The sequence below is a fragment of the Dioscorea cayenensis genome, chromosome 7 (genome assembly GCF_009730915.1).
Source record: "Dioscorea cayenensis subsp. rotundata cultivar TDr96_F1 chromosome 7, TDr96_F1_v2_PseudoChromosome.rev07_lg8_w22 25.fasta, whole genome shotgun sequence".
Classification (NCBI taxonomy): Eukaryota; Viridiplantae; Streptophyta; class Magnoliopsida; order Dioscoreales; family Dioscoreaceae; genus Dioscorea; species Dioscorea cayenensis.
Window position 1 is genome coordinate 4,038,825 of NC_052477.1, and position 18,085 is coordinate 4,056,909.

At 34.2% G+C, this 18,085-nt stretch overlaps 2 protein-coding genes across 2 annotated transcripts; one reads left to right on the forward strand and one right to left on the reverse strand.

Moving 5' to 3' along the window:
* Positions 1-357: 357 nt before the first annotated feature.
* Positions 358-1,071, forward strand: LOC120265012 (probable leucine-rich repeat receptor-like protein kinase At1g68400). The gene has a single exon (XM_039272947.1). The coding sequence runs from the start codon at positions 358-360 to the stop codon at positions 1,069-1,071; it is 714 nt and encodes a 237-aa protein (XP_039128881.1).
* A 10,859-nt stretch (positions 1,072-11,930) lies between these two features.
* LOC120265013 (protein ALP1-like) lies at positions 11,931-13,273 on the reverse strand. Its single transcript, XM_039272948.1, has 4 exons — positions 13,119-13,273; positions 12,767-12,884; positions 12,450-12,678; positions 11,931-12,379 (listed from the first exon to the last, which is right to left on the reverse strand). Exons 1-4 carry the CDS (start codon positions 13,271-13,273, stop codon positions 11,931-11,933), a joined length of 951 nt encoding a protein of 316 aa, XP_039128882.1.
* Positions 13,274-18,085: the final 4,812 nt, after the last annotated feature.

Here is an 18,085-nt window from a genome sequence, read left to right on the forward strand (position 1 = left end):
TATTATTTTCTTCATTTTTAATTATGTTTGAATAACTTTAAGTTTAGGTGGCATATTATAACAATTTTCTTTGTTGATTTTTAATCTCCCAAATTTTGTTCTTATTAGATTCTTTTCTTTTGTTCATAATATGCATGGATTAATTATTATCAGTCAATCGTTTTAATTTGGGAAATTTTCAAAAATAAACCTTGTGGTTGTGGAGTTTTGCAAAAGAGAGACAAAAGAAAAAAATTTTGAGTTTACTATCTCGTGGTCTCTCTGCGTGGCAACAAACGGAAAAACTGTGACGACCATTAGTTATTGCTTACATGGTAAGAGCAAAGTTGACATTTGACATAAAAAAAATATATTCCTATGAGTTGGCATCTCTCCTCCCTCTCCCGCGTCTACCGTCTCAATCTCTCCTTCAACCTTCTCTTCGGCCAGATCCCTCTCTCCTTGAACCACTTACCCCATCTCCTCACCCTCTGTCTCAACTCCAACAACTTCTTCGGCCCAATCCTCGTCCTCTCCCTCCCCAATCTACAAGTCCTAAACCTCTCCTTAAATTCCCTCACCGGTCCCATCCTACCCTCACTCTACTCCTTCCTACCGGCATCATTCTCCGGAAATCCCACCATCACCACCGGATCCCCCACCACCACCAAACTAGATCAGGGCATCCACCTCTTAGGAATGAACCACGGCGCTCTGATCGCTATCATCGCCGGTGACCTAGCAGCTCTCCTCATCGCCTTCACGATCCTCTTCCTTTACTTCTGGCCCAAGATCAGATCCAAACCTCCCTCTTATCACCTCCACAAAGGTGAGAAGATCGTCTTCTCCTCTAGCAAGGGCGGTTATGGCACTGCTTATAAAGCCGTGCTCCAAGATAAGAACGTCGTTGCTGTGAAACATCTTCAGGAGACGGGATCAGGCTTTGGTAAACGCGAATTCAAGCAACAAATGGCGATTCTTGGCCGGATCCAGCACCCGAATATTGTTTCCCTCAAAGCTTATTACTACGCTCATGATAAGAAGCTTCTTGTGTACGAGTTCATGCTTGGTGATAGTGTTTACAGGACTTAAATTACCAAATTAATTAGCACAGTACATTCAAACCGAGATAAGGTGCCAACTCATAGGAAGATATGTTTTTTTTATGTCAAATGCCCTTGCCACATAAGCAAGAACTAACGGTCGTCACGGTTTTTTTCCCTTTTTACCACGCAGAGAAACCACAAGGTAGTAAATCAATTTTTTTTTTTCTTTTGTCTCTTTTTTGTAAAACCCGACAACCACAAGGTTTATTTTTGAAATTTTTCCTTTTAATTTTTGATTTTTTATCCGGTAGACTCGGTTCCGTGGTAACTACTACAGAACCGAGACGTGGCTCAATCTTAGCCATGGGTTTATAAGTTTTATTGTTTTTATTATATAATCTAGGGATATATTGATAATTATCTTAAAAGATCCATGTCCTTTACTTTAGAAGTTATTAAATCGAGGCAATCCAATGGATGAGGTTGACTCACATCTCGGTTCTATGATAACTATCATGGAACCGGTTCCGTGGGATCATCTCTCTTAATTTTTACCTCCTACTAATCTTATTTTATATGCATTTAAGGAAAATTTTAGATTTAAATAGCTTATATTGCATCATACCAAGAACATTGATGTTATAATACAAAAGGCGATGATAGATAATTAAAAGTACGTAGTTAATGATTAAAATATTTCTATTATTCTCTCAAGTTAATAATATGAATATATATATATATATATAATAAAACCCACTAAAGTAATCAAAACATAGCAAACTCACAAAAGTTTCCATAACTTTATTTCATCTATCCAATTCAAACAAAAACTAATATTCACCATTATTATTATGTATAAAATTAAGCATCAATAATCTTTTTTTTCCTTCTAGTTAATTAATTAAACCCAATTCAAATAATAGCCTTCATTTTTATATTTGGTTGAATACTTGAATCTACCCAAAAATAGTTGTACATATATTAAAGCAAAAATTAAATATAACTTAAAGAATTACATGGAAATTAAAAAAAAATACATATAAACGAAAAAGTACTCATAGTGGCTAACTTTAAATTTATAAACTAAAACTAAATGTTAGCTACACCTAGAAAATTTGTTAGGAAAACATATATGATGACTTAAACTAATTATTAAAGTTTGGATTATCTCAAGCATGTTCGCCATCATTATTTAATGTACCTTTCACTTTGATCACTTTGGTCCAGGTCCACACAATTTGAATCTTAAACCACATCCGTTAACTTGTCCTTTCTAGAAAATACAAAGCTTTAATTATGCCAAGCTCTTTGCCACCTTACTTTTCTTCTAGAAGACTAGAACCATAGTCCCAAAGACATCATCAACATATCATGTATTTAAATGTACATCCTATGTTTATACATATATATATATACACATACATACATGTGTATATATATTTCTAGAAAACACAAAGCTTTACGTACTCTCTTCGCCACCTTTGCCACCTACCTTCTAGAAGACTCGAACATCGTATTCCCTAAAAGATCATCAACCATTATACAAGCATCCTGTGCTTATACAAACATACAAACATACATACATACATACATACATCAAAGCTTTAGGCTACACTCTTTGCCACCTTAACCATAAGCAACCTTCATTTCCTTCTAGAACTCCATAGTCCCTAAAAGAGCATCAATTCCATCATGTATATACATCTATCCTATATTTACATATATACATACATATATATGTATATATATAATGCAAGTCATAACATGGTGGGCACCATTTCATTCTCTTATCAAATAATATGGAGACTAACAAAGCACTAAAATCTTCTCCACCTCCACCACCTTCTTCTCCTCCTCCACCACCATCACCACCACCTTGTCCATGCCATCAAAAGGAAAGTGTGTTCATGGAAGTGATGGGTGATTCAGAGATGGATAGCTTGCCTCGAACTTGTCAATATTGCATGCAAAGGGATGAAAGGATGATGGGAGTTGAGGTTGAAGAAGATGCTGAGTCATGCTGTGGTAAGTTTGAAGGAGAAAGAGTGTTTGATTGTGAAGATTTTGATGATGTTGTTGTTGTTGATGATGATGATGATGATGGTGATGATGGTTTTAGACAATTTTGGAGGTCCTGGAGACAAGATGGAGTTGTGCTCAACACTGCTGAAGAAGATAGGTTGTTTTGGTTGAGTTGTTTAGCTGATCATGGGTTTCCTTAGAGAGTTAATATTAGTATTAGCTTAAGGTTTTGTGTATGCACTCTTGAGTTAATTAATAATTAACTCTTGTTTGATCTTATCTATCCTTTTTTAATTCATCTTCTTCTTTTTCTTTTTTTGTTTGTTTTGTGCTAATCTTTTCAATTACTTTTTGTTTCTGAGAAGTTTTGACTATGCTTTTTGCTGTTCAAAAAGTATGGTTTGTTTGATGGTGCCTGCTATCTTACTATGATACCTTGTTTGATATAAAATTTTCTTATATTGAAGTAACGAATTGAATAAAATTAAAATAGGAATATTTAGGATTAGAACAAGATATACACCCTTTTTTAAGTGTTCAAGAATATATATATACACATGAAGCGTTGTGTATTTTATATAAGTGTATTTTTTATTAATTAATTGCTTTGTGATGAAAATATAAGTGTTAACTAACCATCATGATTAATTTGTTAGGATATTTTCAAAGGTTCTTTCGGCATTGTTTAAAAAAAAAAATTGATGAGCTATTTATTGCATAGAAGTTAATAGAGTGAGGATTTTAAAATTAAAAAAAATGAAAAAGGGATTATAACAGAGTTTTTGAATTTAAAAAAGGTTAAAATTAATATTTCTCTCTTTTTCAAGTTAGATTGGTTAAGCTTCTACTCCTTTATGTATAATACATTAGTGTACCTAATTCATAATAATTATATAACATGTTCTTTTAATGAAAGAGAACAATCAACTTTCAACTATAATAATTATATATATATATATATATATATATATATATTTAAAAAACTATAATAATTAATTAAAGTTGATCATCATGCCTCTTCAACAACTCTTACGTTTGGTAGGTGAGAATTTAATGTTTGGTGTATATATATATATATATATATATATATATATATATATATATATATATATATATATATTGAGAATCAACTAAATTTTAGTTTAATTAAAATTACAAAAATAAATATTTTGAAATTTTAATTTATTTTTTATAAGTAATAATTATTTGTTGATATTGCTTCTTAAAAAAATTATTATTAAATGTATTTCTCAATATTTTTATATAGTATCTTTGTTTGGTTTCGCATTTTTAATATTATGTGAGAATGAAACATGTTTAATTCATTTTGAAAATATTATCTATAATTCATCCATCAAACATAAAGTTAATACATGCCTTGTTGTTAATGTGCATGTAAGGAATAATTTTTCTTATATTAAAAAAAAACAGAGATAAGATTCATCCATTAGTAAAGCCATAATAAAGGTGAAGAAAAAATATATATTATATTACCTTCCAAAATCAATGATTTAATAATTTTAATTTCAAAATATTTCTATATATAGCATGATATTGCAAATCTAGACGGAATCAGAACTTATTGGTAGGATAGGTTGAGGGTAAAATGTAAAAAAAAAATTATTTAACATGCATAACAAATATTTTCAATATAAAATAGTGTCACAAAGTAATTTTTTATTAAAACAACCTATTTTATTATGTATTTTGCTATGTGGATATAATATTTTTTTCTTACGCATTTTGTTATGTAAATATAACACTAAACTTTATTTAATTATACATATATACATTGTGATATATACTAATGTGTAATGTTTGACATTCTCAACATTACATCTCAATGATTTCATTGAGGCATTTAATCAAACACATTATAATCGTATCACAAAAATGACGTTACCAATCATGTTCTATGTTTTCACCCAAAAATTTTATACATTCATTCTCATTTACATTAAAAAGCAATACATTATCCAATAAAAGAAAAAAAATACTAATATACTCAACGTTATATCCGACAAATGTATATAATTGCAAGGATGTAAACCAATGCAAAAAAATTTCAAAACTTGGTTTAAATTTGTTAGCTACCTTGTCTCTCGTTGACCCATAAAACATATGTTTGCTAGCCCACAAGTCTCACACACAACACAAGCTCACCAATTCCAATTTCCAAACATGATTGATTTAAATCTGGTGGCTAGATCATAGATCCAATGTCACGAGATATTAAATATCATCCAATTCAATGTAATTTATACATATCATATCACGAGGCATTTAAAAAACAATACAATACAATCCAATGTAACTTATACAAATCACGAGGCATTAAAAACAATCCAATCTAATCCAATGATTCCCATGGATTTCAAATTCTCCTCTTAGCTAGGTTACTTCTTCCTTGACCGTAGCTGCCTGATAGCTGAATCTTCCCATCTAAATGACTGCCGATGTCTGAACTCGAAAGCAGAATTTAACAAGAGAAGATAAAGAGCTGTCTTGAGAGCTTGATCCTTCAGCCTTGGGGAGGGAGGGCTGCAACCTGCTGGCAAAGGAAAGATGGGTGAAAATCATTGGTGAAGGGGACTGGTTTCGGCCAAAATAACAGGATCGACGGTGCCAAGGGGGTGCTCAAACCCCCGCTAGCCCCCCTTGGTTCCGTCCCTACCTATGAGGCTGTTAGATCACCATTTAATGACCCTCCAACTCACAAGTTGTAGTCACTCTACATTCGTGAGTCACATACTTGATTCTATGTTTTTCTTTTATTACAAAAGACTTCAGCATTTTGTGCTTTTAAAGTTATTAGGTTTTTAACTTATGGAATTCCTTCGGTCTTTAACACTTTCACTTCTAGAAACTTTAAAGTTACATTTGTCGTTCATATGAGATGTTTAGATTCCAACTCTCCCATTCATTTGAGCCTTGACCGGACCTCATGGGTCATTTCATTCATGGCCACAAATATTTGTACTTTATAACACTGTGTCCACAAAATATTTTTTTTAACATCAAAGCCACTTAAATTTTCTCCGGTAGCACGTGAGGCCATAATGACCTATTTTAAGGTTGTTTTCGGCAAATGTGCTGATGTGGCGCTAATGTAGCGCTAACATGCCGATGACATGGCACTGAAAACAGCCTTAAAATAGGCCATTATGGGCTCACGTGCAACTGGAGAAAAGTTAAGTGGCTTTTTGTGTTACAAAAAAATTTTTTTTTTTGCCACAACTTTACGAAGTGCAAACATTTGTAGCCATGAGTGAAATGAACCCCCGGACCTCATGATGGGTTTTATTAATTTTATTTACCTCTATAAGTGTCAATTGTTGGACCTCACAATAAGTTTCAAAAGAAGACTTCAAAAAATTTTATCAATTTCATCTACATCCATAAATATCAAGAGACTTCATAATAAGTTTCAAGTCTTCATAGAAAATCTTTAACAACTCCTTTTTACTCCTATGAGGGTTAAAAGACCTTGATGGTTATGGTAGGTAGTGAGATAAGATAAGTCACTCAAAAACTCACTCGAAGATTGGACACACACACAATCAAACAAGAGAAAAGAGATATGAAAGTCGGTAACCCAGTTTGGCACAACCTTGCCTACATCTGGGGGGCCAAGCCCGGAGAACAGTCTACTAAAAGAGGTTATAGAATAAAGAGTACAACACTCCCTTACACTCTTCAACCCTCACCAAAGGATCTCTGCCTCCATGGCTCATCCTAAATCTTCAAGCAAGATATCTTATATAGACGCATCTACGTCCATTAGATCCTTCCTCTTTTAGAATTCTCCGCGGCTTCCTAACTTGGACACCTTCCAAAGTTAGATGTTGCAACATCCAGTTGCAACATTGCACACCTTACTAAACATGACTGAGTTCTAGCTAGTTGCACCTGAATTTGCGACACCTTCAACCCTCCCGGTTCCTTCAGTCCGCTTCGTAGCAGTTGATTCGTCTTAAGGTCCTCTTATCTGTAACCGCTTCCTTCCTCATGTTACTTCAGCAGGTCCCCTCTCCCGAGGGATGCGCCTACCAAGGCACACAACCATCTCACCAAAGATGGTCACCTAAGATCTCCCGATCTTCTTTCCAAACTTGGTCCAAGTTTGGTCTTCCCAAATGATCTTCGTTTGACTCATAAAAATATTATTACTAAACTTAATCTCATCTCATTCAAGTTTAGCCTTCAACATCTTCAAGCATAATCTCTAATCATCCATGCTTGGATCTTCAAATCTCTAGTCATATCTCATATAATCTTCAATCAATATCCATACATGATTAGTCTCCTTGAATAACTCCGCCCATAATTAGCTCTTAAATCTTCCTTCAAATTGTGTTGCTAAATATGGTCTTGATAATCACCTTGGCTTGTCATTTCCTGACTTAGTTTGTGTCTTCAAATAGTTTCACACCAAACTAAGTTTGTCCTATCTTAGTTTGTGTCTTCAAATAGCTTTACACCAAACTAAGCTCCATGCAATCTTCATGATCTTTATTCTCGCCAACAATAGAACATTCCTCTCATTCTCTTTAAGGTACATCTTTCCTAAAAGGAGTTTTACCAAGGATATGATTTATCATCCCGAATCTTACCAAGGATAAATAAATATACCTTAAATAAAACTTACCATTCTTGAAGAGATCCATTCAACTTGATACACTTTCCAAAAATAATTGATCATCACATGAACCATTAAGAGGAATTTCTTCTAAATATGATCTTCATCTTGATCTTCTAAACCTTGTATCTTCACATGTTATGATATCAACATTTTGCTACATCATCATCCTAGTCATTCAATCTTTTGCTGAGTCATCATTGTCACGTCACTACATAGCTTATCATATAATGCCAATCCATGTCATCAGATTTAACAGACCTCATAGCAAGCTTCAAGAGAGTTTTCATCAACTCTTTCCACTTCTGTGAGTGTCAAGAGTGAGTTTCAGCAGAGTCTTCATCAACTCCTTTTCTTTTTAAGAGTGTAAGAGTTTTTAACAATTCTTATCAACCACTTTTACCTTGTGAGTGTTAATATGCAATGATAAGGCTCCCTTAAAAGGAGCAGTCAATCAGTCATGTATTAAACCTCACAATAGGCTTCAAGAGAGACCCTGCAAAATTACTAAAACAACCCTTGCTCTCTCTCAAAAAAAAAAAAAATTGTTCTCACCATTCTCTATTTTTTTGCATCTCAACCCTTCTTATGGCATTTTTTTATATCAAGTCCTAAATCTATTTTTTTAACAAATTTTTATAATTTATGCAACAAAACCATCTAAACTTTTGCTTTTTGCGTTTTCTACAATTTTGCAAATAAATTATCAAATTTTCACATTTTCCATAATTTTTTGCAAATAAACCCAAATCTATAACATTTTTATTTTTTCATAATTTTTTATACTTTAACCCCGTATTTTTCACCCTTTACATTTTTTTTCAATATATTTTACAGCTAAAGACGTGTTTGGTTCGGAAGTGTTCCACCGAAGTGTCCGGAGTCCAGAAGTGGCACTTCAGTGGAAGTAAAGAGTTCAGGAGAAGTCCCCAGTTCAGTGTGTTTGGTTGCAATGGGAAGTGTGAGAATAGTGACCAGTTCTTGTGTTTGGACAATGGAAGTGAAAGTCCGAAACTTGTTACTTCGGGAGTTTATGGTGTTTATTTTGCACAGAAGTGGAGATCCAATCACCACTCCTGTATATGGTGAGCTTACCCCTTCATGTATATTGGAAGAATGTGTTATATTTGAATGTTTTATTTTTATTTTTTGGTTTTTTTTTTGTTGATTGGTTTTTTATTTAAATTTCAACATTGATTTGAATTTTAAACTTAATTTATAATTGTATTTATTTTTTATTTTTTTTTAAATTTTGTTTGTTGGTTGGTTTTCTATTTAAATTTTGTTATACATTTAACTTTTAAACTTATTTTTGTAATTGTTTTTAATTTTTATTTTTTTTAAATTTTGTTTGTTTGTTGATTTTCTAATTAAATATTGTCATAGATTTGAATTTTAAACTTATTTTTAATTTTTTGGTTTTATTAAATGTAAAAGGTATTGGCAATTAATTATTTATTAACATTGAAAATTTTATTTGTATGTATTACTACTTTTAATTTTAATTATTATTAAAATTGTAAATCAAATATAGCAATTATCGATGCAAAACCGATAAGTTGGAGTTGAATTGTTGATTTATTGCCATAATAAAAAATATTAACCATATTCTCTTAAGGTGATCTATTGAGATAACCATAATGCAATGATAATTATATGTTCACCTTGCAAACTTCGAAAACAAAATACTTTCGAATAATATATACAATTAAAACTATGCAATACAAGGGCTAATTACAAGGACTGCAGCATCACAATTAAAATACAACTATTTAAAACTGCGCATTCATAGCTGTAACCAAATTTAAAGTGACACAGCTACTATAATTGGTGAAATGAACAAATCCCTTCATTGAATTATGATTGAACTATTTCAGAATACAAGGATAGCCAATGTTCTTACATGGTTACACTATTTTTGAGTATAAGTACAACCCAAGTGTGGCCATTTGCACAAACAATACAAAAATTAGTAACAAGAAGCAGAAGAACCCATTGCTTGCATGTATTCAGCTGCATCTCCAGCAAATAATGAACTCCTTCCAATTGAAGCTGCAAAATCCAATTGGCGTACAAGATGCTTGAACATCGTTGACCCACTAAAGTGACTCACCGAAACGGAAATGGTAGTTGGGGCTCTATAGCATGGCTCAAGTGGCAAATAACTGCATATGACACTTCATTGGCATTCAAGGTTCCAACATTTATGTGTGAACACTAACATCACCCACAGAATACCAAAAACAAACCAGAATAAGGGGAAAACAATAAAACCAAACACAACTCAATTTCGATCGAATCATTGCTTTCTCCTAACTGGGAATGAGTAGGCTGCAGTGGAGGCATTGCATGCCCTCTACCCCGCCATACTCATCCTTGGTTGCGGGGAAACAATAAACATTCTCCTAACCATCTTACCACAGCTGGATGCTTATGGCTACAATGGATTACCTCGCCAAAGCATCCAGAGGCTTAACATTGCCATCAACTGTGTTCATACACAACAACAATCATAGCCAATAAGGGAACCCTTGCCTCAGTACAACAGATAGACATTGCCGTCATCATCGCCATAATAACAAAATCCTGCAAATAATAACACACACAATATGAGCACAGATGCTACAGATTATCTCAAATAACAAATAGGTCATCTATATAGTACAAACAACAGAACATGATGGCAAATAAAGATGTCCATAGCCAATATACATATAAGATTGAAAACAACAACAAATGAAAAGGTCAGCACAACAACAAATATATAACGACATCAACATAAGCCATGATATCTAATAAGAAGGTCAGCATAATATTAAAAACCATAACCACGTCCACACACAACAGAGTACCTAATTAGACACAACAAAATACGAGAAACATTCAAGATAAACTAGGCCCAAACTCAAAACGTGCAACAAAGGCAACAAAAGTGGGCACACATAGTTTTTTATCAGCATGCATGCAATGCAAGTAGTGCATAGTGCAAGAAATAAAATATAGTTATGGATGCAGATAACGATAGAGCAGACAATTCCCCTTCCAACCCAGATTTCTAACTTGCAATTGCATCACTCATTCCGATTGAGAAACTTCTCAACCCAAACCTGTCGCATATCAATTCTCTTCACCATGAACCTACGGGCATCATTTTCCCGCTCCTGCAAATGATCGAACACCTCCTCTAGGGTTTGGTCACTAGAGCCCTTAACCTCCATCACCTTAGCATACAAAGTCTCAATCCAGTGGGAAAGGCACCTAATTGCAGCAGCCATTTCCCCAACAACGTTAACAAGTTTGGCCATCATGGAATTGTTTTTTACTCCTCTGGCCCTCTATGCTCGAAATGTAGAAAAGGTGGCAGGGCTAGGGCTGCTAGGCACACGAGGGGCAGAGTTACCATCCCTGTCCCCCTCACTGTTTGCATGTTCATTTGGTGATTCATCATTCTCAATTTCATTGTCCTCGGATCCATATTTATCTCCAAAATCTGAATAAAGTGATGTCCCGTATGACCCTGTTGCATTGTCATCCCCACAGATAAATTTCAAACCTTCGTAATTTTTTATTGGTTTATTGATAAAGGGTTTCATAGCGGGGTGGGCCTGCATTTTACAAGAAGTGCACACACATGATAAGTTATCTGCTAGGAAAACTCAAACAACGAGACAACAAATGATCATAACCTTAGTGTATGTGTATGCAACAATTGGGTCCAACGTGATCATTTTGTTCTCGTCATCCCAACCTTCCCCGCTTAACTCTCTGACTTTCTTAATTTCAATATAACGTGCTTTCAATGTCCTATAATGATTTTCTACATTTTCAGGAGTGAAATCAGTGGAAAATTTTGTGTTTACGGCATTAGCTGCATGCGCAAAGGCAACTCGTTTGAAGGATTTGTCACACTTGAGTCCTTTGTTGGCTTGGTCAACCAACAATGGAATCAAGAAATTGTCAAATTCATTCTTCGACCTCTTGTTGGGGGTTCCACGCTTGCCTTTAGTAGCCTTTGCACTGGGAGCATCGAGCGGGCAATTAAGGCCTTCCATGTTCCTTCAAACTCGAAGGCAAACATAAAAACCATGAAATACTGCAGATTAATTATTTTTGGAATTAAAACACATACACATGTCGGAGGAGATAGTAAAACAGGGGAAAAAAAGATAGCTGTAAAGGAAACTGATGCGCAGGAAACTCATAGTTCAAAGAGAAAATACAAAAATCGAAGGCAGCAACACAGTTCAAGTACGAGAACTATATTGATGCCACATCTCAATGGCAATGTTATCCCTAAGTTCCACCCATTGCCTGTTTTCCTCGCGTTGATCTCGTTGTGAACGAGATTGCGATAGAACAAGATGCTCTTCTTGCATGTTTCCATTACGTAAAATCTGGTCATTCGGATCGATTCCCGAGATATAGTTGTGGATGATGCAACATGCAATTACTAACAGGACTTGGGTCTTGTACGGGAAAAAATGATGAGATGTAAGGATTTTGAATCGATTCTTGAGGATAGCAAATGCTCGCTCAACTCTCGACCTTAACATAGAGTGCCTAAGATTGAATAATTCCTTGTGATTTAATGGCACCCTTCCATTGTGTTCTTTGAGATGGTATTTAACCCCTCGATATAGGGCTATGAAACTATTCATAGTTGTATATCCCGCATCTACCAAGTAGTACTTCCCTACAAGAAACACTAACATTAAACATAACGCATTTAACTTTGTTAAAACAAACAAGTTAATGTTCACAACCTTCTATTAATTTCAAATACTCGGGTTGTGGTTGCGATAGTGCATCTCTAAGGACGGTGAAATCGTTTGCGGATCCTTCCCATCCCGCTAGCACATATGTGAATCTGAGATCAGGATTCACACCGGCAAGTATATTTTGGGTTGGGCCTTTCCGGCCCCTAAAATGGGGCAACTCATGAATTGGGACAGAGGCATCTATGTGTGTGCCATCCAAAAGACCAATACAATCCTACACAGGATAAAGAATTTTATTCTGAAACCTTAAAATTATGAATAATTCACCAATAAAATTTGTGTATGTTAGTATCTTATATTACCTTGAAAAAGGGATACCAATTAGGGTTGGTTTCAATCTCGGGGTGGCAAGTGCCATTAGGGGGTTGAACATAATCATCTCGCAATGCGCACAATGCTCGTAGGACATTATTAAAGTACCTGCTAATTGTTTAACCGGATCGAAAAAACTCTATGCGCATGGTCCTATTCTTGGTGTTGTGACCGACAATGTGTAAGAATATAGCAAGTTGTTCCTCAACCGAGACATGTCTCATATCCACAAGGAGATGGGTGTCACGCATAACAGAAGCCAAGTGCATGAAAGGGCCTACATCCATCCTAAGGTAGCTAACACAATAGTCTCGCCCACCCCGTAATATATGGTTCATGTACCTCTTTCTAGGTAGGTCCCTGAACAATGAAGGAATGAGACACCTTGATGTCCTGAGAATGTGCAACTCTTCAAATAAAACGGCAACAATGACAACAAATGTTGCAAAAGCTGGGGCGAGGGGCCTCACACGCTCATCTAATGCCCAACTATCCATTTACACATTTTATGAGAAAATTATGATCCACTTTTCTTATGTGATCTACTAGATATTAATGATATAACAGTAAACTATGAATATGAAACTAAGTACCACCAGAACTAGAGAGCCATGTGCAAAGAAAAAAAACATACACACACAAATCCACAATATAGCAAACATGGTATGAAATGTGTTCATGTTCTGTATAGGAGTACCATAAATGATATGCAAAACTAGTGTATAGTGGGAAACAACATGCAAATATAGTTATTAAAGAGAACACCACCATGAGAACATTATCAAAATATCGACAAACATTTCACAATCAAAGCTGGATATTGTTGACAAACCTAGGAAGTAATATTAATAAAAACAAGGAACAAGCATGCATAGACATTAAATACACATGATAAATGGAATCCAAACATTAGTTAACAAATGGGAAAGACCATGCAAATGCAGTTATTAAAGACAAGACCACAATGAGAACATTATCAAAATATTAAAAAAAACATTTCACAATTGAAGCTGAAGATTGTTCACACACCTGGAGAGTAATATTAATAACAAAAAAAAAAGAACAAGCATGCATAGATATTACATTCACATGATAAATGGAATCCCAACAGCAGTTAACAAATGGGAAAGATCATGCAGATGCAGTTATTAAAGACAAGACCACCATGAGAACATTATCAAAATAGCAACAAACATTTCATAATTGAAGCTGGAGATTGTTCACAGATCTGGAGAGTAATATTAATAAAAAAAATATCAAGCATGCATAGATATTAAATACACATGATAAATGGAATCCAAACAACAGTGAACAAATACAAAATTCTGAAGGTGATATATAACATTTAAATGGTTATGCGAAAGGTTAAACTAATTGTACCAAATAATAAAATATGTATACAGAATATCATGTTGGGAATAATATAACAATTTACAGGAAACACACAAAACACAATAACCAAGAATCATGAAACCAAAAGTTATTAAACACAGATAATGGTCGATAAGATTAAAAGTGGCATACATAAACAGAGTGCAAATACTAGTTCAAAATTTATATAGGAAACATGGTATGGAAATCATTTACATCAATGTAAAAGCAGTTTAACCAATTAAAACAACAAATAAACCAATGGAAAACAACATATTACACCAATTTAACAGAAATGGAAAAAACATGTAAAAAAGGATTTTAAGCAGTAAAGGAACAAAGCAAGTCTTAGTCATGATCATCATATAGGAAACAAGAACTTGGTAGAGTAGATCATGTGACAAGAACATGTTTGGTTAAGCATAGCAAACAGGGAAATAAGAACATAAATCACTATCCCATAATAAAAAAGAAGGAAAAAATAGACATAATTGACGTTACACTAGACCATAAAGAAGTACAAGGTAAATAAATATAATTCATTTAATTACCACAGATATATAGCAACACATAAAAAAATAAGCTTAGTAAATGCATATCCGTAATGTAACATAGCAAAGATAAATGACTGTAAATCAATATAGTAATTATAGATCTGTAACAACACATTGAAGAAAGCAAAGATAAATGACTGTCGACCCCTTCATCCATCCAAGATCTATAACAAAACAACAAAAACCAACAAATAAATAACTATGAATGGCTTCATGTATCACAAATTTGTAACCAAAAAAGAAAGAAAAACCAAAACATAAGCGGTTAGATCATTTGTAGATGTATAAAAAATAAAAAAAACCAAAACCAAAACCAAAACATTAATGGGTAAATTATTTCATGTATTGTAGATCTATAACAAAAAAAAAACCAAAAGGTAAACGGTTAAATCATTTCATGTATACCAGATCTATAACAAAAAAACAAAAAAACCAAATCATTTAAACCAAGGTGAGGAAACAAAAACGAGTGCAGGGAAAAGCCACAATCCACAATAGTATGTATACATTTAAAGATAAATAAAACAAAAAAGACATCACCATGAATACCAGACAATATTACACATGGATTATAAGAAATCAATTCGAGAAACATGCATGATGAAAACCCTAACAGCAAAAAACAATCGGAAAAAAAAACTCTAACAACAGTAAGATGGGGGGAGAGACGCGGTGAAGAAGATGTTGTCTTCCTAACCTGCAAAGAGAAGAGAACAAACCGATGAAGAAATTGTGACCTCCTTAGGAGAGATGAGAAGGAATACAAGAGACGGCTAGTGAATGAGTCTAGGCAAGAAGGAGAGAAGACACTGGGAAAACCCTAGCGAAAACCGAGGTAGTCATAATAGCGAGGTCACGTGGGTTCGCAAGCCGGAAGTGGAGACCTCAACTAACAATACAAAAAAAACCGAAATGCGACTTTGGAGTTGTTTTCTCGGAAGTCGAATGGGGAAGTGGGGGTATATTGGAAGTGTCACATCATCACTTCCCATAACACAACAGCGAAACAAACAAATGGAAGTCAAGCTGAAGTCATGACTTCGGTCACTCCAGCCTTATATGAAGCCAACCAAACACGCCCTAAGCTCTTGAACTTTCGGATTTTTTTTACATTTTTCATAATTTCTTGCAAATAAACCTCAGCTTTCTACATTTTTGTATTTTTCAAACAATTTATTGTAGATATATCCTTGACATTTATGCTATTTCATGTTTTAACACATTTTACAAATATGTCCTTAAATATTTCTCTATTCACTATGTTTCATCGTTCTCAATTATTTTGGAGTAAAACTGAGAGACTGGAATCACACAAACACATTATATATCGGCATGGCCTATGGTATAAACCAAAATTTATATTCTCATAACCAAAAAGTGGGATGGATCAAATTAAATAGATCAGATGGCATGATATACCTTGATTTCTCAAGGGCGTCACAATAATATATTCTCAAATTAATAAATCAAACATATCATGTTACAAACAGTCACACGGTGTGGAGATAATCGTCTGAAATTTTCATGGAGTATTTTGAGACTAATATGCTTCTCTCTCTCTCTCAAGCACTCATTTTCTTTTCTCCTTTCTTTTCCCTCTCTGATCTTTTTTTTTCTTGACTAGTTCTTGTTTCTTCTCTCATAATTCTTTTTCACACTTTCTCATTTTCCCCTCCAAAACCAATCACGAACTTCTGCTTTTTTTTTTTAAAGGCCTTATTTTTTTGTTATTTATTTTATTTGTTTTTTTAATGTGAAACTTGAATGTTTCTCTTTTCTTTTTTCTTTTTTTTAAATTTTTAAAATTTTTTAATTCCCTTTTGGATTTTTTAAACAATATATCAATCCAACCATTATTATTTTTCTATTAAAAATTTTAATTAATCAACATATATATATATATATATATATATTTCGGGTAATTTTTTTGAGTGGTCACCGAACTTTGGTCAACTTTCACTTTGGTCACCAGACTGAAAACGCATCAAAATGGTCACCAGTTTTTGAAATATTTTCACTGGGTAGTCACCCACACTATTCCGGTGACTTAATGCTGATGTGGCGACTGGAAAAACCGAGTCAGCCTCATTCAGCCACGTCACATGCTCCAGGTGGCAGAACACTTCATGAATTATCTTCCCAGTCAGCAGCTTGTCCACGTGGGCATCTTCTCCAAAGGGATAAAATAGAGAGAAAGACCATCTCTCCAACGGGACAAAGCTACTCCTCTTGAGATCTAGGGTTTGCTCATCGCTGCTCCAAGAAAATGCCACCTTTTCATCGCTGCTTCTCTGGAGATCTAGAGTTTGTACATCGGAATTGATCATAGGATTGGCAAGCAACAATGAAAGATCAGAAGTCATGATCAGAAATCACTTAGCAAAAGGGATTGAAAATTTTCAATGTGTTTTTTTTTTTGTTGAGAATCTTGTATCTGTGATCAGTTATGTAAAACAATGAATAAAGTAAACATTTTGTTTTAATTTCAATTCACCAGAAATGCAGACAATCTTCTCCTAAAATTTTCAATGTTTATATGATCAGGAAAACGTACTAAACTGTAAAATTTTGTTAGTCAGATCAATGTTTTCTTGATTAAAATACAATAAAATTTTTATAAGCACTTTACAGAATTTAAAATCAGTAAGACTTGAATTCATAGCTGAATTGAAGTTTTCACATGTGTATATTTGCCTTAAAATCATCAAGATTTCATTTCATGTCTGAATTGAAATGTTTACAAACACTTCACATAATTTAAACTCATTAGTAGAAGTAAACATTGCCATTTTGCACAAAATCAGCAGGACACATGCTTCAAAGGTTTCACACATGACCTGATTGAAGTCTACTGAACAAAATTAGCAGGACAGCTACTGTACACATATTAAGCTGTTTCAACAACAACAACAACAACACACACACACACACACACATTCCCAGTTCCCTGGAGGAACCCATGCCTTCCTTTTCTTGGTAGCACTCCCACCTCGTCCTCTTGTTGGTTGTCTCTTCACCTTTTCTTTCTCCTTAGGGTTTTGTTGCTTGCTAGTATCTGGTACAGAATCCCTGCTGGGTGTAGCTTCAGCAGTTTGGTTCATCTAAGAAGCAATTCCTGTGGATCTCTGCTTGGCAGACTTGCCTTTGCCTCTGACTGTTGTTAGCTTTTTCCTTGTTGATGCTGCCATGACTGATGAAAGCTCACGGGCATCAAATACCTGCAATGTAAACATTTGACATACAATTAATACTTCAATGGTTTTCTTTGTTTTCAGAATTATATATATATGTAAGTTATTTAAAATACATGTGACAATGGATCTTCATGGCCCTCTACCAATGAGCTTGTCTTATGAAAGAATTCTGGCACAACTGTATGCTCTT